This window comes from Mus pahari, chromosome 1 (genome assembly GCF_900095145.1).
Source record: "Mus pahari chromosome 1, PAHARI_EIJ_v1.1, whole genome shotgun sequence".
Taxonomy (NCBI): Eukaryota; Metazoa; Chordata; class Mammalia; order Rodentia; family Muridae; genus Mus; species Mus pahari.
In genome coordinates this window covers 142,242,509-142,265,205 of record NC_034590.1, presented here as the reverse complement: position 1 = coordinate 142,265,205, position 22,697 = coordinate 142,242,509, and the positions used below count along the sequence as shown (strand labels likewise).

Below are 22,697 nucleotides of genomic sequence, written 5' to 3'. Positions count from 1 at the left end.
AAGGCAATTTGACAAACTGACAATTTAGCTAAAGGAAAGTATTAAGCTCACCCCTGTGATCAAAGACCTCCTTGGCGATGGCTCTTTGACCATGTTTACAGTAAGCAAAATCAATTCCTTCCTGTGGCTCAGGCCTCAGACCCTGTTAGAACGAGTTATTGCCTCCTTAACAGTTGTGACATTATTGCTTCAGCAGGGGCATCTTGCCTGGGAGATGGATACTTATAGCATGGAGGGTTAAAGCTAGCTATGACAGTCTCACCCCCTGAAGCCTGTGTAGTACTTTCTAGCACCATGGAATCTAGCCAGCCTGGAGGAAGCTTCCTGCTCAGTTCCAGTTTGCAGTCCAGATATATGGCATCTTCAGCAATATAGCCTTAACGACTAGTTCGAATGAGCAACCAAGAATTTCTTTTCCCAGTCGTTTCATAAGGGCAAAAATAAAAAGTTCACTGACAAATTTTTGTAAGATTGCTCAGTGACTAACATCTTTACTTCTAAGAGTTTTAGGCCACAAATAAAATTTTCTTAAAAAAAAAAAGATATCATGGGATAAATTTATTGTACTAAGGGTTCATTTTTTAATTTTCATACTGCTTTGTAATTACATGGTATTTTTCTATACAAACTATAAATGTCATACAATTTTAAATAGACATTTATTAATATTCTTTAAATTTTGATATAATAAATACATACTGCCTTCACTATATATTTTAATCATTTAAATTAATGAAGGCTTTTTTATTCACATGGAGAAGAACTTTGGTTAACTAAATGAATTGATAATTTTAAATTATTTATAAGAAACTATACTTGAAAATATGTTAATTATACTTGTTAATATGTGAGAGATTTTATAATGTTCTAGTATTTTAAAAATAGAAAAATCTAGAAAAGTCAAATGTCTACCAATTTTTGATTCTCATTACAAGACAGATCCTAAGATATTCTTGGAATTGAGAATCTTCTATGTTATAAGAAAAGTTCAATAACTTAGTATTGATATTTGGTTTCCATGGGGCAAAATGGATTATTTTGATAAAAATTAGTGAGATATCAACATTAACTTTCCACCCAGTGATATTTTACTCAGACAGTCAGTGGAGGAGTACTTTACAGATCCATTGATTGCTGAAGAATAGACGAATTCTCAAAGAAACACACCTTGAATTAGAAATAAAAGTTTGTGTCAGGAAAGGGCAAACATTGTCTGTCATCTTCTGATCCCATGCTTAGACTTGACTTGCAGTGAGTAAGTCAAAGGTTGCATCCATCTTCCCTTTCCTTTCAAGTTTTTATTATACGCAAATGAAATCTAGCTTTTGGTGTAGGAGAAACAACCAATATTTAAATAGAGCTGTTTATAGGTGGTGGTAAGTAAGAATGAGTCAGAGTGATTGTAAATTATCAGTAAGGCTTTAGGTTAAAGAATAAATGGTATTCGCTTGGTGGAGAAGACCTGTCTAAAGAGAATACCCTTGATCTGAGATTTTAATGGTATTAAGGAAATCCTGTGTGATCACAGGTGCAGAGAACATTGCAGACATATGACATTTGTCCAAAGTCAAATGCATGGGAGAAATTAGAGTGGTTGTAGAGGCCACCAGCACAGTGACATCATCCGACTTGTGTTTTAAAAGATTATCTTGCCTGCTTATAAGGAGGAGTGTCCACAAAATAAAACAAGCCTATCCCTAGACAGGCACTGGTAGATGAAACAGAAGGACATGGCATACAAGGGATTAACTTCAAAGTATTGAAACTAGAATCAGCAGTGTTCAGATCGATTCAGTATAATGGTGGAAGTGTAAGAGGAAGAGAACAATTTAGAAAGTAGTTTAACGAAACATTCGTGTGATATGTCAGACATAAACACTTCCAACTTTTCAGGCTGTATGTGACCTGTTATTGTTGTTCAACCTGACTGTACATATGAAAACAAGTGTAGGTAATACACAGTACATAGACAAGTGTGTCTGTGTTCTAACAAAACTTTATTCATAAAATGTGCAGTATGCATCGCTTGGTTTGAAGATGATAGTTTGCTAACCTCTTGGTTCAGAATTATTCCTTGAATGCTTGAAAAATAGTTCTTTTCCAAGGAACTTTATTCAGAATTTTTTTTTATTAAGCATGATTCTTTTCTAATTATTGTATTAGATGTTTTCTTCATTTATATTTCAGATGCTATCCCAAATGTCCCCTACTCCCTCTGCCCTGCTCCCTTACCCACTCACTCCCACTTCTTGGCCCTGGTGTTCCCCTGTATGGGGCATATAAAGTTTGCAAGACCAAGGGGCCTCTCTTCCCAATGATGGCCGACTAGGCCATCTTCTGCTATATATGCAGCTAGAGACACGAGCTCTGGGGGTACTCAAGAAGTTAGACGCCAACAAACCAAATAACACAATTTATAAATGGGGTACAGAGCTAAACAGAGAATTCTCAAGAGAGGAATCTTGAATGGCCAAGAAGCACTTAAAGAAATGTTCAATATCCTTAGTCAAAAGAGAAATTATAAAAATGGAAATTAAAACGACCCTGAGAGTCTACCTTACACCCTTCAGAATGGCTAAGATAAAAACCTCAAGTGACAACTCATGCTGGCAAGGATGTAGAACAAAGGGACCAGTCTTCCATTGCTGGTGGGAGTGAAAACTTGTACAACCACTCTGGAAATCAAACTATTGTTCTCTCAGAAAATTGGAAATTGTTCTAACTGAAGACCCAGCTATATCACTCCTTTGCATGTAACCAAAAGATGTTCTACCTTACCACAAGGACAGGTGTCCAATATGTTCATAATAGCCAAAAACTGGTAAAACCCAGATGCCCCTCAACCAAAGAATGAATACAGAAAATGTGGTTCATTTACACAACAGAATATTACTCATCTATTTTTTTTAAAAGGACATCATGAGTTTTGCAGGCAAATAGATGGAACTAGAAAATAACATCCTGAGTGAGGTAACCCAGACCCAAAGGACATACATGGGACATACTCACTTAGAAGTGGATATTAGCCATAAAGAGACTTGATAATCCAGAGTTAGGAAGGTTTCTACCCTCTCTGAAGAGTAGGGACAGGGATGAGGGAGGAGAAATTGGGATGGAAAAAAATTAAAATGATTATTAGATATATATACACATATACATACATATAAACATATATAATTTATTTATATATATCAATTAAAAACTCAAAAAAATCTATGTTTATTTAAAAATTTCCATTCTCTATATGATAACTGAGTTGTTTAGAACAGATTGTTGCCTTATATAAAGACATAATCAAGAAAACAAATCTGCTTTACATGTGATTAATTTTGTAACTATATTTGGAATTTGAGAACTTATTTGGAGGTTTTAGCATGGGAGTATAGCTACTGGTATACCCTTGACTTGAAGGTCTCTCCTTCTCCAGTTTGGGAAGATCATCCTTGGGCTACATCATCTTCTTCCACCTGCCATAGAGTTCACAGCTTTGGGAAAGACAAATATGAGACATTGAGAGAAGAAAAAAACCAGCCTAAAGAAGCAGACCAGCTGCATCAACCCCAGTAATCCATGGAGTGACAGATGTCACAGTCAGATACCTCTCACATTTCCTATTTTGAATTTGACAGAATCTGCTTATTTAGTCTTATTTTTATGCTTTTTGTATTTTAACCCACTGAGTCTAATTACCTACTCATAATTATTAAACATTGTATCAAAGTAAGAATATAGTAAAGCACAACAATTTAGTCAACTAACATGAATATGTTAGGTTTAAATACATACATAACTTATAGGAGGTGCTTTATAAACGATAAATTGTGTGCAAATGCTTTTCTTTGTTGGCAACATGTCAATCCTTGATATTTGGAGTCCGTCAATTTGGTATTTTGTCTTCCTCAGAGTTTTTGAGCCCATTTCTCTTTAAACAAGAATATCATCACGTTGCAATCGAAGAACAAAATTATACACATTTTAGACATACCACTGAGTAATCAGCTCCCTTCAGAAAGATGTTTTGGTGTAATAATGACAACATCTTAATAACTGAAATTATTACCCACTGAGTCAATCACCATAATGTCCCCAAACAGACACTTTTCCTAGAGTGAGGAGCAGCAGCCTTTCAGCTGAGGCCTCTTAAGAAAAATGTCTACAAACGTTAACATTCTCGGTGCGAACGGGTTGTTATTTCCTTTCTCTGTCTCTTTCCCTCTCTTCCTGTGCCATCTTCCATCTGCCTCCCTCGCCTTTGTTCTTTCTCTCTTCCCCTTCTGCATTCGTTTCCCTCCACACCTTGCAACCATGTTTAAACTAACAATATTAAACACACAGGACACTTTAGATTTGCTCCTGTGTCTCTGCATTTGTGGATCTGTATTTAAATAACACCATTAAAATCATTCACCTTAGAGAATACTGCCTGGTCTTCTTGGCAGTCCCCAACAACTGGATCAGGGACTAACCTGTCTGTGGATCCTGCTCCCCTAACTGGCCTTAGTGGGAGAGGATATACTTAGTCCTTGAGATGCCAGGTTAGATTGGCTCTCCAGGAGGGTGTTGCAGTAAATCTCTCCAACCCAATTATGCCCCAGCAATGAAAACACAACACAATTAATATGAATACATGCTGTGTGCCTAGATTGGGCAGATCTGCTACTCTACCATCTTCCACATCTATGAGACCCCTCACAACTTGCAGTTTATCCAGGCCGTGTGCTTCTGCTCTGCTTTTCTTCCTCCTCCTCCTCTGCATCCTTGCCCTCTTCCATTTTCTCCTTCTCTCTCTCCACCTTCCTCTCCACCTTCCCTTTTGTCTGCCGGATCATTAGCTCTCCATTATTTTACAAACTAAGATGGGAAGCAGGTTAACAGGAAATCACCTGAGTGCTGACTCATTCCTTGTTAGCAGCCACTCACAGGAGAACTGAATTAACTTCAAATATAATTAGCCCCAAGGCTATCCACAACAGGAGGAGGCTGTGTGAGAAGGATCTGGGAGGAGGGGGGCTTCAATTGGGAAGTAGAATGAATGAATGAATGAATGAATGAATGAATGAATGAAAAGGGAATCCTGCCTTGACATTTCAAAATGATTTATTTATTTTTAATGTATATGTATGGGTGTTTCTACTATACATATGTCTATATACCCTCTCAGGTAAGCCCAGTCATTTGGATCTTAGTTAATTACAGATGCAGTCAAGTTGACAACCAAAAATAGCCATCACAACCACCTATAGCAGCAATATGTCCTAAAAGACCTGTTTAACAAGGATCCACAGAGATACTATGTGTTCTGGGGAAGAGTGTATGATCAGGAACACAGCCCAATGGTGAAGAGCCTTCCTTGTTGATGCAAGACCCTTGGTTCAATTACCTGAAGAGCAAATAAATAAGCCCATGAATAATAAGCTTATTAATTAATTCTTTAATTCTATTATAGAGATAATCAAGCTGTTTTTAATAATTTATTGACCAGAGGAGAAATACATAGTGTGAATCCCTTTTGACTTAGCGATATTACTTGAAAGTTCCACATCTTCTTAAAGTACTTACATATAATATAATATAATATAATATATATAAAATTTCTGTTTAAAAAACTTTCTAATTTATCAGGATCTAATTAGTCAAATGTTTCAATAATCTTTTGAGTTAGATTGCCTTCCAAAGAAAAATTATTTACAAATAATATATGGCCCTGAATTCCCAAAGACAAAAATATGATCCTTGGTATATTTATCATGAGAAGAAATTATGTATGTTCAATTTATAGTCTAGAGTGCAAATATTTATGTTTGTGTACCCAGTTATCATACTTCCTGTTTCCCTGGGTATATGTGTCCATGTGCGTTTCTATATGTATGCAGAGTGATAGATATTCTATGACATATGTATATATATATACCTGTTAGCTGCTAAAATATTCCATAAAATTTTTAAGGATAAATTAAGTACATATACAATAGTGCAAAGTTAAAAATAATATTGAGTCATAGCTAGTTAATAGCTCTAACTCCAAACAATAACGACTACACTGAAAGCAAATGAAAGTTTCTCCCTAGTCGCTTGTCACTCAGTACCTACAGACATATTTGTATGTTAGAGTTTCTCTGAAATCAGACTTTCTCCTAGTTTAACTATGGACCAATACCTTGCACAGGAAAGTAAGAAAATTAATCATAGAAAGAAGAGTGGTGCTGAGGTAGTGGCACACACCTATAATCCTCCCAGTCAGAAGGCTGAGGAAGAAGGACCGTGAGGTCAAGACGTTTGTTGTATGGCAAATTCTAGACTAGAGTGGACTTTAGTGCTGGAAAATCATCTCAAGACAAGCTAGATAGCCCAAGAACCTAGGGTAAAACCACATACTACTGTTGAACAAGAAATAGTATCAATAAATGACTCCTGATGACATTCTGCTACGCTCATGGATCGGTTCCTCAACCGCCATCAAGTGGGAACAAATAAAGAAACCCATAGTCAGACAATATGCACATGAGAGACCTTGGAACACTCAGCCCTGAACCGGATATCCCTATCAAATCCTTGCCTCCAGGTTGTGAGATTGGAGGCAGAAAGGATGTAAAAGAGAGAGAGGGGATGGAGGATACCAAGAACCCAAGGGCCTCTAAATCACAAGAACTCACAGAGACTGAGGCAGTATATGCAGAGGCTGCATAGGTCTGTACCAGGTTCTTTGCATATATATCATGGCTTCTAGTTTAGTGTTTATACAGTATTCCTGGGTGTGCAAACGAGCGGGTCTCTGATTCTTGTGCCTTCTTTTGGGCTCCTTTCCTTTTGTTTCTGTCTACCTCCACGGTGTTCATTTTTGTGTTATCTTATTATATTATAGTTTTATTTATCATCCCTCAGAAGCCTTGGTGTTTTCTCATGGGAGACAGAAAGGGAGTGGATCCAGATGGGAGAGGGGGCGGCAAGGAAGTGGGAGGAAGAGATGGAGGAGGAACTCTAAGCAAGGAATAGATGGAGGACTGTAATCAAGACATATTAGGTGAAAAAAATATTTTCAATAACTAGAAAGAATTTAAAAAGCTGACATTTTATGCTATAATTTGAGTAAAATTTTAGGTTTCTATTCCATCTCTAGCTTCATTAGAATGTAACTGACAAAAATTATAGGCGTTCAAGGTAAAAAGCAAATAAAAATTGCAATAAAGTATTAATGAAAACACAAATGAAATAATAGAACTAAGTAAAGGGAAAATGTTTGAAATCACATTTGAGCATTTTTCTCAATAATGGAGATTACAGTTATCATTTATTTTATTGATGACATTTTTGAGAAACGTTAGACTTGCCTATGCTTCAGTGTGAATTAATGAGTTCATTATATTAAACTTCATATTTTGAAATGAGTCTCTTAATTTCCTGGGCCTGTGTCTCAAAAATTCCTCTTTTTCTCCTTTTGTATATCAGTGTGACCGTATTTAGCACAGATAGAAGTGACCCAGCCTCCCGGATGCATCACCACCAGGGAGCTGAGATAACAGCTGTCCTCTCTTGCCCTAGTCTTCTTTATAGTTTTTGCAAAATGTAATTAAAAATGAAAGCAGTTAAGTAACTTTAGATTCTAAATCATCAAATTTTCTGCTGTGGTTCACAAACTGACTGCATTACTGATTATTTGGTGCTCCAAATGCATGTCGTTTAGAGATTAAGATTATGAAAAGACTGTGAGTGTGACTAGGCGTTACACAGCTTGTCTAGAATTGAAGAGACCCCGGATTCAACTCCCAGGAGAACACAAGGAAGGAAAAGTGATCGGCATACAAGTGTAAGAACTGTCATTCAGCTCCCTACACAGGGACGGCAAAGAAGACCGTCTGGAATCCCTGTGGCCAAAGAAGACATAGGGAGTCCTCAGAGCAAACTGGCTAGCTAGAAGAACCAAGTCAAGTTCTGCCTTTAAGGAGAGATCCTGCCTCAGTATATAACATTGGAGAAAGATCAACGAAGACCCTTGGCATCAGCCTCTGTACACATATAACCACACACAAACTACAAAAATTATAGAGGTATACACTGTATAGCTCTACATATTCTTAAAACTTCTCATTAAAAGCCTATACAGTAAGCCAGGCAGTGGTGGCCCACACCTTTAATCCCAGCACTTGAGAGGCAGAGGCAGGCAGATTTCTGAGTTCAAGACCAATCTGGTCTACAGAGTGAGTTCCAGGACAGCCAGGGCCACACAGAGAAACTCTGTCTTTAAAATCCAAAACCAAAACCAAACCAAAACAAAACAAAACAAAAAAACTATACAGTACTAAAGTTTTTTCTAGTATTGATTTTTGAATAGGAAGGAGAATGCTCATTTTGTCCCTATAGTCCATCACATTTGCAAGGTGTTAAGATTTAGAGTGAACTTCTATCTAGGCACACCAATAAAAGGGATGCGATACTAAAAACACTGTACAGTACAGTACTTGTCCCACTGAGCAATGCCTGGCATATTCATGACTCTTACCACTGTGACCAAATACTTGACAAAAGAACTTAAGAGAAGAAAGATTTATTTTAACTCACTACTTCAGAGGGTTTGGACCATAGTTAGCTGGTTCTGAGTATGGAGACAGAATATTATAGCAGCTGGATGAGGCAAAAAGAAAGCAAGTGGGCACCAGAGAAAAGATATTGCCAAGGACCTGGCCAAAATAAACAATTACCTCCAGTGAAGCATTACCAGAACCACATGAAACTGAAGCTCTGGTTATTATGCGAAAGTCTGCATAGGCTTCTATTGGCTTTCTCTTTGTTATCCAGTCTATTTCGGTGGTTGCCAAAATGTCATATGTAAAGGAGTTACTGTATACTGGTTATATTCAGTACATTTCAAGGGAAATTCTACTATGTATGTATTCACCGGGTTCTTTTTTTCTATAACACTTTATATTTTAAGCATATGATAGATGATACTTCATTATATAAAGTAAATCTAAAGACAGTTCTAGACATACAGTAGATATTGAATAGATCGGCTTTAACCTTCCTACTTCATCCCAAAGTCAGTTTTTTTTTTTTCACTCTCAAATGAGTTTATTTTTCTACAGTCCTTGCTTTGTCAATGATTACTTGCTTTCTTTTAACTGGAGATGCAGCTACTGTTTGCCTTTTACAGTTTTTATTGAAAATAATAATAATTAATCCTAGTTAACTGACAGACTTGGCATTCCCTTATTGGCAGGTTTTGCTGTTATATCAGTGTGATAAGAAATTGACTCGCAGTTAGCATAGTCTATATTTTATTCCACCCAGTTGGCTCAATATCTGTTTTTGCCAGACATGGGTGTCAAATGTGATTAGATACTGACTACATAGGTTGACCAGATAACAGTCCTCTGACCTCATAGTGTTTATCACCCAATCAAACAGGATTTGGGTGTCTGGTGTGTTTCTTAGCTACCCACCTAGATTGTTTGAATTTCCTTTTTTTTAAAAAAAAGTTTCACGGTTTAAGACTGGTTGATGTCATCCCCACTTCACAGAGGACTTACTGTGATTGCTCTGGTTTCCCTCTGGCAGCTCTTTCAAGCATTTGATTGGAGGACTGGACGATGTTTCCAACAAAGCCTACGAGGACGCAGAAGCAAAAGCAAAGTAAGTGACATTTGTTTGGGGGACTTCATCTTGATAAAAAAAAAAAATGACTTCGATAAGATAACACCAAATATTTGGAATTCGTGTCGAGTGCTCTGGCAATAAAAATCTGATGACTTAAAAGAAAAATTAAGCAAACAATGTTACTCGTTACACAGTGTGCTTACTTAAGACTGCTCTTTTCAACCCTTGAAATCCTTTGTGAAGATCACCTCAAGCAGGTAAGTGATAGTTTAAATTTTGATGTAAACAATTACAACGAAACATGTAATTGTCAGACTTAAAATACCTTCCAATGATATTAGATGCTAAATGTAAAATTTTTATAAGGATGACTTGCTATAAAACAAAGCTTTGCCTAAGCTTTTTGGCAAAGATTTGATATAGTCAAGATTCTTTTGAAATGTAATTTTAAAAACGTTAGTTACTTTGAAAAAAAAAAAAACAGTGGTCTTCATAATATTTCCTTTCACTCAATACAAACTGACATCTCATATCCTATAGGACAAGAAAAGGATTAAACAGGTAAAATGTAGTGTTTAGTGTTAAGTCCACAGTTCGTGCCAAAATTTGATTTCTAAATTTGTAGTGACCTAAAACAAAGAAAAGTAAAAATGTTTTCCTCTAAGAATCCATGAAAATAACATTCAAAATAGGAGTGATATATTCAGAATTATATTCCATGTTAATCTCTTGAATACATACAGGTATGTAAATAAGATGACTGATGGCCAACTTAAAACTATGAGCAGCTACTTTAAACTTACAGAACTTAGTATGACCACATTAATAAATATATAAAATTTATATATATATATATATATATATATATATATGCCTTAATTCTCTGTGATGGAGACGTGACTGTGAACTGTGAAGGAGACTCTGCTGAGGAGCTATTGACTTGGTGGGAGTAGCCCATGTGATGGTGTATGAATTCTGATCATTCACTTCCTTACACTGCACTTCTAAGGAGTAAGGAAACAAGTATCCTCAAACTAGATTCAGATTCAGACAGATTCAGATTTGGCAATAGTTTGTCACACTGTGATATGAAAGCCTTCACTTTTGCTTATCACTATTGTGCATGACTCCTGACACTTCTTCCACAGCCTCAGTTACACTTCTTTAAAGTGGTAGCCAAGGTTGCATTTTAATTGATAACCTTATAGGAAAAACAATCTTTGTAAATTGCAGAGGGCTACAAAGGTGAATGATCTTGTTGAAGTAATCTTTAGAAATATACTTAAATTTGACAAATGACTATGAAAACAGATATTAATTATTCCATATATATTATAAAATATTGTTATGACTGAGGAGTTTTTAATTTTATATAAGTTAAAGTTGTTGTTTTTACATAGTATATCATTAAATTATACTTAGGCTAGAAAATATTCATAGATTTTTTTTTTTTTATAAAACACTAACAGTTTGGCCAAATAGATATAGTTAAGGAACAAAGAAATAATAAAATGACTGTCTAGATCAAGGTACTTCCCAATAGGTTTATTTGACTAGTAGATTTGCTAGCCTATAATTTGGACATCATGAAACAAGCATACAGTCTTTGGGGTACACAACATGATTTGATATAGGTATCAATTAGAAACTGATCACAGTAATTAAGCTAATCAGCCCATCTATCACCTCACAGAAGTTACTCTTTGTAGGTGGTAAATTGGTCAAATTTGGATTAAATTAGTCACTGACCTAATCAATAACTATAGACTTGATGGGAATTATTGATTTGGGAAGCCATAGATTGGGTCAGCAACCAGAAGGGATCAATCACTAGTCATATTAGTCACCAATTAAATCAACTATTCACTGGACCAAACTTGGTTATAGAGACCTCTGATTACATCAGCTACTGATCTGATAAAGGCAGATGAATAGATCACTGTTCAATGCCTGGCTGATTGATAAGCTACCTTAGAAGACACTTTGTCTTAGCGAATTTCATTCAGAATATGTTTATCTTAAATTGCCTGATTATTACTAATACCAAGTGAATGTATTCTTAATATTCTTTAGTGTTAATCATTATTTAGAAAGTGTGAATAGTTTGATTCAAAAAATAATAAACCCCTGATCTGAATTCTAGAGAGTACAATCTTAAGCTTATTCCTTGAAATTGTCTTATAACAAATGTTAGAGTAGTTCGTAGTTGTGATGCCGTTTACATTGTAAACACTTTATATAGTGCTAACAAATAGCATCTGAATTGAAGATGTCTGAGGTTGTAGCCATCTCTTAATCAGATGTCCGTAACTTGGAGGAAACTAACTATAAATTTCCTCAGGGTGAGCTTTTTACCTACATGGGGAGGCTTCAGCATCTGTGTTAGCACTGTCGCCTCTTTCTTCCATTGGTTTTCTTCCCTTTGAATCCATTTTATATTCACTTGGTATTTAGGGAACTTTTAAAGGTTCACTTCCGCAGTGGAAATTAGGAACCTCCTGTAATTGGTTTACATTCCCTCGATGATTCTGCTAATGCCTTTACATTTCTCTATAGACCACGAAGCCCAGAGCAGGCACAGCTGAGGTGATGATTAAGCTCCACTGTGTAAACTGTATTGTTTTCAGGGTCCCCTTTGGTTTTGCAAAAGTCATGAAATTTAAGGCTAATTTTTCTTAAATCCCCATTAAAATGATCATATTACTTACCCATGTAAAATGATTATTTTTCTATGTCTATACTTATTTGGGGAAGCAAAGGTAAAACAGGAGCGACTTTAATAACTCATTCATTCCTTTGAGATACTTAAAACTCAGAGGTGAGGAACTCATTACCTATTTAGCATAACACTCAGTGGCAGGCTGATTGCCCCAACTAAGCATGCTATTCTTAGAAAACCCACACCGAGGATATAGATCAGACAAGCAGTCCAGGAAAATATTGACTTGAAAGGAACACCCTATCGAAAGGTTTGCAAAAACTCTTTTACTGAATGATATGTGTTTTCTGCCTATCCCTCAATACATCTTTTCTTAATTTAGTTTTGATAGAAACTTTACTTTTATGGCATGTTCAGCCTTTTCTAATTGCTGATAATCTTGTCTAAAGAATTTGTTTTGTAAAATATGAGTTATAGCCACAAACACTGGGAGAAACAATATAATATCAAAATTAGGGGTCACTGGCCATCACTTAGAATATAAAGTAGCATGTGTAATGATATGTCCATATCATTTTTGCTGCAAGGACACACATTCACTTGATAAAAAGCATTTATACCTTTACTTAGTATGAGTTTTATATTGAACTATATAATGTGCATATATAGCTGACACAAAACACATTTTACAATATTAGGGAATGTTTTGTAGTTTGAAGGAAAACTGATATACAATTAGTGGTTGTTTTTACCCAATACTTTTAAGAATGAGTTATGGTGATTGTTGTCATATGACTTTGAGTATCTTACCTCATTCCATGTGTTAAGCTTGTTTTTTAAAATCATGGATGTCCATAAATATAAAAGTAAGTGTTTTACTTCATTATTTTAAGTCATTTGACAGATGAGTCTGTTTATTAAATAATATGTTTTATAGTTCACATATCATCATTGTATTTACTGATAAACATTATACTCAGAAACAAAATGCAAAAGAACTCTCTTTTTTCTAAATAAAAACCCTAATTCATATATAGTACACATATACATTCAACTTAGCTTATCATAAAAACATTTACAGCAAAAATTATACTCTTAACAGGGTTCACATTTGCCATGATTATATTCTCAGGGTGAGGGCATAAAGTGGGCAAAAAATGTAATGCTGGGTTTTTTTATAATAAAGTTTATTTTTATCAACATGTTTTATACCTTTACTTTTTATAAAAATAATATGGCAAGATAGAGAAAGAAAAGGAAAACCAACCAAGCCGATCTAACATTTGCTCCTAACTGCCTTTGTGTTTTCCTGGCACCGACATATTTCACACATTGTTTTTCTCCATTTGGCTTCACCCCATTGCAAGCATACAAGAGCATTCTCTGTTCTGTTGACATCTTCGCAGCACTGCCTGCGAATATGATGAATGGAAACTTAGTTTTCTAGATTGACTCAAGATAAAGCCTTACCGATTCAAGTCATTCTTCTTTTGAATATAAGTTTTCAACCGCTTCTAAAAGCAAAACACCAAAAAGAAAATCTCAGCCCATAGCCAAAGACACTTTACTCATGGTTCATCCAGCTGTGAAAATTGCTCTGTGTCATGCATTAGAAAAGTTGCAGTACTGTAGACCAGTTGGTCCTTCTGCCACCTGTTCTATCCTGCTGTCTTTTCTTGAAGTCTAGAGGTATTCATATGTAGGTACTTCCACTGAGACACCCCGATAGCTATATTAATAGACTCATGTATGCATTTAGTTACCATCTAAGTTGATAAGACCTAATATTATTCTCCATGAGAATCTCATCATTATAGAAGCCCATATGAAGTATGGACGTACTTAATAACCTCCAATGTCACCTGTTATATAAACCTAGATTCCCTCTGATAGCTCACAGTCCCCTGTGTACTGGTCTTACCCATGTTCATTCATTTCTTCATTGAATTGGTTCGTTATACATTGGTTTAGTCAACAGATTACTCTCTACATACCTACAACACCCCCCGCCCCATAAAAATAATGACTGTAGCAGACACATTTCTTGCTTTCATGATGCACTTGGTTCAATGTGAAAAAGACAAACATTGTAATGAGACGTCTATGATGAAGTAGCATTTTCAATACATTCAAACTGAATCTTGAGTAATTAGCTGATGCTAATTAGTTGCCATTAGTTGAAGTGGGCCAGGCAAAGATGTACAGAGAGAATTTCAGAATAAGAAGCATTCAAATGGGAACCGAAATATAGAAGGAACCAGTAAAAATGGAGAATAATCAGATCATGAATCTAGGTATTGATTCTTGAGAAATGTAGCTTTTAAAAGTCTGGAGAAACAATCAAAAAAGTCTACAAAGATACAAGAAGTACAAGGAAAACCAGATGTGTCTGCCACACCAAGACCAAAAACAGAGGAATGAGTCTTAGTCTTAGGTTGCTATGCCAAAATGACGGAATAATACAAAACTCACCCAAACCTTCCCTCTTCCACTGTGAACCAAATCAGTTCACTTCTATGCCATGGTCCCTAAATGAATATAGTGGACTTTAGGGAGCAACTGTAGGGCATGTTCAAGAGAAACCCGTTGAGCCAAGTCTTCTTTTACACAGGAAATTTATTAAAATTAGCAATAGGCACTATGGTGGAACAAGAGGACTCTAAGGGAGAGTTTCTGCCTTGCAGGATAAAGCAAGGTATGTCCTACTTTGAAAGATTTCCCAGGAAATAAGGAGGTCTTGCACAGCCAGGAATCAGGCTTAGTTAATCTGAGAACTATGTTAAAAAAAGTACTGAAGTATGGAAGCAGGGCATGTGTGACTACAGAATACATGGTGAGGGTGACTCTTTATCTGAGTAAGGGAGTTGGGCTTGGTTAATGTGTGTGATAATGGTACGTGGACCTTGCTTGGTCACCTCTGACCAGCAGACAGTGAGTCCTGCTTACAGCCCTCTCTGATTCAGGGCTTCCTTACCAGAAGAGCCTGCATTCACTAGCAGGATACATGTAATAGATTCACATTGCACTGGCAGGACAATCAAACAAAGAAAAAGAAAATTAAGGTAAGGAAGAAAAACAAAATGAAGATGCAAAACAGAGCCGATCTGTCAATGTCTGAGAAAACAGTAACGTCCAAAACCATGTCAGGCACCAGAGATCTGACTTACTGTCACTAAACCCTAAAATAGGGCTCCACTTCTCTGCCCCTCCCCCATGCTTTAGAAGAATTAACTAGAATATTGCGCCCATGTACACCAATCCCTCAACTGTTTGTTGAAACAATGCTATATTCTCATGATTAGTGCTCATTGATTGAAAGCTCCCTTTCTGTTTACAAGCTCATTTGCAAAGAATGTTTTCATCTGTTTGGTATTTTCCCAATTACTTTTGGTGGTGAACCTTGTTGCTTGACACAATGTGACAACAAAAGATGGCCTCTCCCTCCACTTCATTAGCGGAGATGGTCTTTAGTTGCTCGGTCTGTTTGTCATAGGGAGGTTGCTGCTGTTTCTCTTTGCTCTCTGGCATCAGTTCTTCCTCAGGCCTTTGATCATTAACTCATCAAATGCCTTTAGAGGCACAAGAGGCCATGCAAATCAGAACCCAGGGCTGGATTGCTTGGTATCCTGTTTTGAAATGCCCTTGGGGTCATCTGGCATCTAATAAAAATGTGATTTCAAGTGTACAATCCAGTTCACAAGGAGCTGCTCTTTTGAACACAGACTTTGAAATTTGGGTCTTTCCCCCCCCACCTCCTTTTTTATTATATTATTTTATTCTCTCAGGCCTCTAGGAACAAAGATCTTGGCATTCCCACAATCTTATCAACAATTTACTTTAAACAACTCATTCTTGATCTAAGCAGTTCTCAGGGAAATGGGCCTAGAAAATTGTTTCTTCCCCTGTGGAAAGAATTCAAGCGAGCAATATCCTGTTCCCAAAGGAGAATGCCACACTGATTAAAGAGCCCTGCAAGCGGCCACGTGGTGAACTAGTCCTCAGACCAGAATTAGAACTTTCTGACCACTTGCAGGTTGAGCCGTCAGAGGATAGTCCCAGAGTCTGGCAACCAAAATTATTTTCCATTTTATTGCAGAGCAAATGGTAGGAAGCAAGAAAATTTTGGAGCATTTGGCCCTAAGGTTGGTTTGTAGCCTTGCAAGAGCTATTTGCTTTTGAATTCCAGGATGTGTTGTCAGGCTAAAAGGGATGTAGACTAGTTTCTAAGACCATCAATAGCAACACTGTTACTTCAGTGTGACTTGAGGTTTCAAAGAACATGACATAAATTTCTCTACCAAGGACAATGAGATCGATTCAGTTGCATTTTTAGAATGTGATTTCAACCTAAAACTACTTGGCCTCAGCTAGAAACTTTTGATTTATTTCATTTTAAAAAATTGAAAGCTCTCAAAGGCCACTTGCTAATTTCTTCTGCAGTCTGCCTGTCTTTAAGTCTCCCCAGGTAGCAAGACTTTGTAGATGGGAATCCCAGGATGTCCTTGTATGCAACCTTTTCTAGTTAACAGAGAGTACTGAAGATAATAACTAAGAGCCTAACTGCTTACTTGTTTGATGAAGACAAGTTACTGCATTGCCACCTCTCTTTATTTCTGCTAAAAAAGGTACTAACAACCAACAAATGGGTGAATAAACTGAGCAGAGAGCCTCGGAGCAGAGACGCACATATGGCCAATAAATATTTTTCAAAGTATTTAGTCTCCCTAGCCAGTGAGGAAAATGCAAATTAATACTACCTTGAGATGCCACCTCACCCAGTCACAAAGGCTGTCATCAAGAAATCTGACAGCAGATGTTGGAGAGGATGTATGTGAAAAGAAGGGAACCAATAGGTCCCTAGGGGTTGATGGCATTGCAAATCAATACAGCCATATGGGAATCAGTTTGGAGATTTTTCAAAAACATTAAAGACGGACCTACTATATGACTAGCTATTTCACTCCTGGGCATATAGTCAGATAACTCCATACCCCACCCTAAAGATATTTTGTACCTCTTTGCAGTGTTTATTGCTGTTTTTATTTTTTTCAACGTAGCACAGAATTGCAATCAGCCTAGTTGTCCATCCACAGATCAATGGATAAAGTGAATGTGATATATGTGCAAAAAGGACTACGATTCAGCTCTCTAGAAAATTCAGGAAGATGGGTTGACTTGAAATGTTTAATATTGCCAGGCAGTGGTGGCGCACGCCTTTAATCCCAGCACTTGGGAGGCAGAGGAAGGCAGATTTCTAAGTTTGAGGCCAGCCCGGTCTACAAAGTGAGTTCCAGGACAGCCAGGGCTACACAGAGAAACCCTGTCTCAAAAAACAAAACAAAACAAAACAAAACAAAACAAAACAAAACACGAAAAAGTAAAGAAATGTTTAATATTAAGCATGGTCATACAATCTTTAAAAATGCATGTTCTCCTTTATACATGGAATCTAGCCAATAATGTGTGTGTGTGTGTGTGTGTGTGTGTGTGTGTGTGTGTGTGTGTGTGTATGTCAGTGTATGTACATCATAACATAGTAAGTAAAGGTTAACTAATAGGGATGTGGAAGGATTAAATGCAGGAAATGAACACAAGCTATGAAAGAGGATATAAAGCTAATTGTTTTTCTAGTTCTAACTCTCTCATGGATTTTTGTTGGTGGATAATTACAATCAAATATATTTGATAATGAAGGTAAAACATCCAATATGAAGTTCCACAGCTTCTTTAAAAAATGGCTCCTCTAATTGGGTAGAAGTTTAATGAAATGTAAAGACTTTGCAACTGGTTAATTTGGGTATGTGGGTTTTTTATTTACAAGTTTTCATTTAAAAGGTATTTTTGAAAGATTATAATTAAAAGGAAAACAGACTTAATCAACAAATAGCTATGAATGTTTTTTGAACAGTAAGTTATATTACTTTCTTTTTCTAATCTTTAAGTATTGCCATAGTACTCACATTATTTAAAACATTCATATGAAAAATCAGGTTGATTTGCTTGCGGTTAGTTGCGGTAATTCAGAAGAGTTAAATAAATTAGCCCATAGAAACAGAATTTCTCATTTTCACTGTTATGCTTAGAATTTATCTCTTTCTGATGAAATTTAAATATGATAATAAGCTGGGCTATCTTTCAATAAAGAGCTATTAGAAAATTATAGAGTACTTTTGAAACTAGAAAATTTTATGGTAATATTTTCCTGTGAATACTTTCAGAGAGAACTCATTTTTAAGTAATGACTTAAATGACAGCACAAATCGGTTTTGATACAATGAACATAATATTCGATATTGATTTACATTTTTAAGCTGTTACTTGAAAATGACACTGTACAGAATGGGAGCGTGGCTGTTGTTCAGAGCCATTCGCCTGCATCACACCATTTGCCTTCGCTGCATGAATTACAGGGATCCGTCAACTTTATAGAGTGCATTCATCACTTCAGGCACCAGGCTGCTCCCTTCCTCACAAAACATGCAGAGGTCTGAAGCAGGTCTGATTTCTCTAGTTTTTACACTTGGAGGGAGCATTTTTAGATCCCTCAACAAGTTACTGATTGAACACATTGGGTAGTTGTGATTCCAATGTCCTTGAAAAGGGACTAAGACAGCTTCTGCAAAGTATTGACTCTGAGACCAGTTTCAGTTTAAGGGCTTGGAAGAGTCAGGCCTAGAAGCAATTCCCCATCTGCTGTTTGTTTATATGGTTTAGAAATTTTTTTTTTTTAGCATACTATGCCTGTTATGGTAATAAACTTGATTTACAGAACTGTCAATTTCATTCAAAGAGTGTGTTTTCCTAAACCAGATCCTTTGCTTATCACATTAGAGTGGAAATTATTTATGTAGATGCAGACATTTCTCACCCAAACCTGTTAGCATTATTATAAATACAATTAAATAAATGATGAAGAACATGCTTAGATTGTCTGCCAGCTTTGCATTCTAAGTAGGCTCTAACGTTTCCAGCCATCTAAAAAATAAATGGCCATCCACATCTAGATGAGCAGAGACCAAGTGATAGACAGGACCTTCGATGGTATAAACTAGGAGGTGATAACAGCCTTTTTCTTCAGGAAACTGTTTCCAAGTGCTTAGTATTAGTATTTTCTGTTGCATTAACATGAGTAACAGAGAAATAATTTCACATGCTAACACAAGTTGGGGAGTCAGGATGAAGTTAAAGAAAGCAGAGTTACCAGAGAAGTGTTGAATTATATTCGTGCACATTTCAACCAATATACAGAGATGGTCCATAAGGTTACATGACCCAGAGACAGATAGCTGTAGAGTGTTCCTGAAACACTACAGTTTTCACATAAGGAAAATACTGCATAACAATGCACGTTTTAAGAACACATTCGTGAAAACACACATGCCTATAATTATGAAGATATGACTATGATACCTTGATTATTAAACATAAGCATATACCATTAACTATAACTTGAAAAACAACTGCATTTTTCAGTGTATGTTTCTCTGGCTCATATTCGGGAATTTCAAAATTCAAAATATTTTTTTTCTCTGAAAAGTACACATGTACTTAAAAACCAAACAGATAGTATTTAAAAACAGAAACTCTTACACCAATGTTCCTCTGTTTAACTGAAGGCAAAACATATTATCTAATTTGCATAATTCTTCTTTTACATACATAGTTATTTAAATAAATTCACATAATATTTTATTTTAAAATACTTTGCTTTTTTAATAATGCCAACATTCAAGTAAATAAAAAACAAAAACTTATTTTATAATTTTATCATAAGAATCTGCCAATACTTGACCATGTGTAAATTACTAAAATAGTTCAAATATTTTTTACAATTTCTCATGATGTGATGAGTAGAGTATTTTAGGATTGGATCCTTGCTGTCAGATATCATATTACATTATTATTTAATTCACATTATCAATTGCTTTCTAATGCAATCATGTTTACCTATCAATCCTCATCATGTAAATGTAATAACAGTCTCAAAACCACTATGACTTGATACATTTATACATAAGCTTACTTTATAAGCCAGCCCTTTGACATTATTTGTAATTGTAGAGTGGCCACAGCTATCTCTCTTAGGTCCATTTCAGGCTGGATAATTCCAACCTTTGAATGTGGGAGAATGTCTTGTAGGACGCAGGGTGTTTAACCACTGACCTTTGTCTCCTGGATGTCAGCACTGTATCATAGCCCTCAAGTCCTGAGTCACAGTGATACTTCTATGCATTACCAAGTAGACACTGAAGAACAGGACAGAATTATAGGGTGAAACACTGAAAATCTACTATTAATAGAGTCAGAAAAAAGATACTCCACTTCCAACAGAAATGTTTAGCTTTAGCAATAGTATCACACATCAGAATTGTAAGACTTTCGTTTTCAATTTGAAAATGTACGATGGGACAATTAATTTGCTAGATTCTGGTTTATTAAATGCTGAATCCTTGGGTTTAAAATGTCAGCATTGGTGGATTAGCTGAAGCTAGAAAAATGGTCTCATTTTGATTAAGTGCATTGTTGACTGGCATTTTTCTTCTACCTGGATATTACTCACTGTAATAGCCTCAAAAATGTAATTACTCGGTATAATGCAATGAGTTTTCTTATATTCATATAATTTCTTGGGTTGTAATTTCAAAACCTGACATCATATTAAGAAAGAAATAGATTTACATAAACTGAACACTAACTATTACAACATTAATAATATAGTGAAAATGCATATTGGAAATAGAATGTGTTACAGAAGAGAATAGGTTACAGGCAAGAAAGAAAGAAAGAAAGAAAGAAAGAAAGAAAGAAAGAAAGAAAGAAAGAAAGAAAGAAAGAAAGAAAGAAAGAAAGAAAGAAAGAAAGGTACTTTGGGTTACCGAAAGACACATAGTTGATGAGCCTTTTAAAATAGTTCAGACAGATGCATTTTTGCATTACACATTCTATGGACATGTTTTATTAACTTTTAGAAATAAAGGCCATCCTCCTTTGAGATAATGGCTAGCCACAGATTTCACTGACACCATGCCAGGCTGTCTTTCTACTGCCTGATGACATGATCTCATTCTAGTCAGTTTCAGTTCTTGCTGATTGAAGAAACAGCCAGAAACAACAAGGGAGGTTGAGTCTCACCATTCCACGAGTTTCTGGTACCTATGTTTCCTTTGATGAAGAACAGGAGCATGGTGAAATTTTTGTGGAAGAGGGCATTCAAAGATAACATAAGACTCTCAAGTTGTTAAAAAACAACCACAAGGAGACTAAGAAGTTAGTGCCTGTCCCAGTTTTGTTCCCTGTGGCTGTGAAAGACTTAAAAAAACAAAAAACAAAAACAAACAAGAAAAACCTGGCAAAAGCAACTTAAGGGTGAAAGGATTTACTTGGGTCACAACTCTAGGGTACTTCATCCCTATTGGGAAATCAAGACAACAGAAACTTGAAGTAGTTAGCCACATCCTCGGTCAAAGAAAATAAATGCATGCTTGTGCCCAATTCACAGGGTCTTCTCATGTTTGTTAATATAGCTAAGACAATCCTCAGAGATATGCCCACAGGTCAACCTATTGTTGACACTTACATTAAAGACTCCTTTTCCAGGTGATTCTACACTGTGAAAGGCTCACAGTCCACACTAACCATCAGAGTTCCCTGCAGGGTTTATCATAAAACAGAAATTTTCAGTAATTTTTAACTACAGATTCAAATAAGTAGGATTCACTAAATTCATTTGGTGGATTATGACCAGCACCTTTACTGTTAATGGCTTATTCCTTAGGTGTACGAATATTGCTTTGTGATTTTTTTCATATCTGTAGATCATATACATATGTAGATTTTTCATGTGTATATGTAAGGGATGACTAGGATAAAAATTGATTTTGTCACGTGGACTGGAGAAGGAAAGTTTAAAATGCATAATAAAGGAGCTAAGAGCAGTGTCTCTTTCCCAATTCAGTTGTGACATTCATGATTATTTCTCTTTAATAAGCAACCAATGTGTCCTAGTTAACTTTGTCTACAACTTAACACCCCCAAGATTGATCTGAGAATGGAGTCTCAACTGAGGAATTTCCCAGCTTAGGTTGGGCTGTGGGCATGTCTGCTGGGGAATGTTTGTTAACTGCTTTAGGATGGCCCAGTCAATGGTGGGTGGCACCATTCCCTAAACAGATAGATGGTCCTGTGCTCTATAAGCAAGCAAGCTAAGCATGAGCCTGTGAACAAGCCTGCTACCAAGCAGCTTCATCTATGTTTTATGCTTCTCTCTTTTATTTTTTTATTTTTTTGCTGTAAAATACAAGTTATTTGATTACAAATAGTGCTCTTTGAGATAGCAGGCATATCTGGCTTCAAGTTATGGCTTNAGTTTCTGCCTTGACTTCCTTCAATGATAAGCTCTAACCTGCGAGCTAAAATAGACCTTCTCCTAAGTTGCATTTGGTCATGG

The 22,697-nt window shown here is 36.1% G+C and overlaps 1 protein-coding gene across 3 annotated transcripts in view; it reads left to right on the top strand.

Annotated features, from left to right (window-relative positions):
- Nucleotides 1-22,697, top strand: part of Prkg1 (protein kinase cGMP-dependent 1) — a 1,174,992-nt gene that overhangs the window by 1,052,779 nt on the left and 99,516 nt on the right. For all 3 annotated transcript variants that reach the window (XM_029531419.1, XM_021187092.2, XM_021187085.2), the window contains one exon: nt 9,553-9,627. In XM_029531419.1, the coding sequence (XP_029387279.1) occupies nt 9,553-9,627 (75 nt within the window). The remainder of the gene's footprint in view (nt 1-9,552; nt 9,628-22,697) is intronic.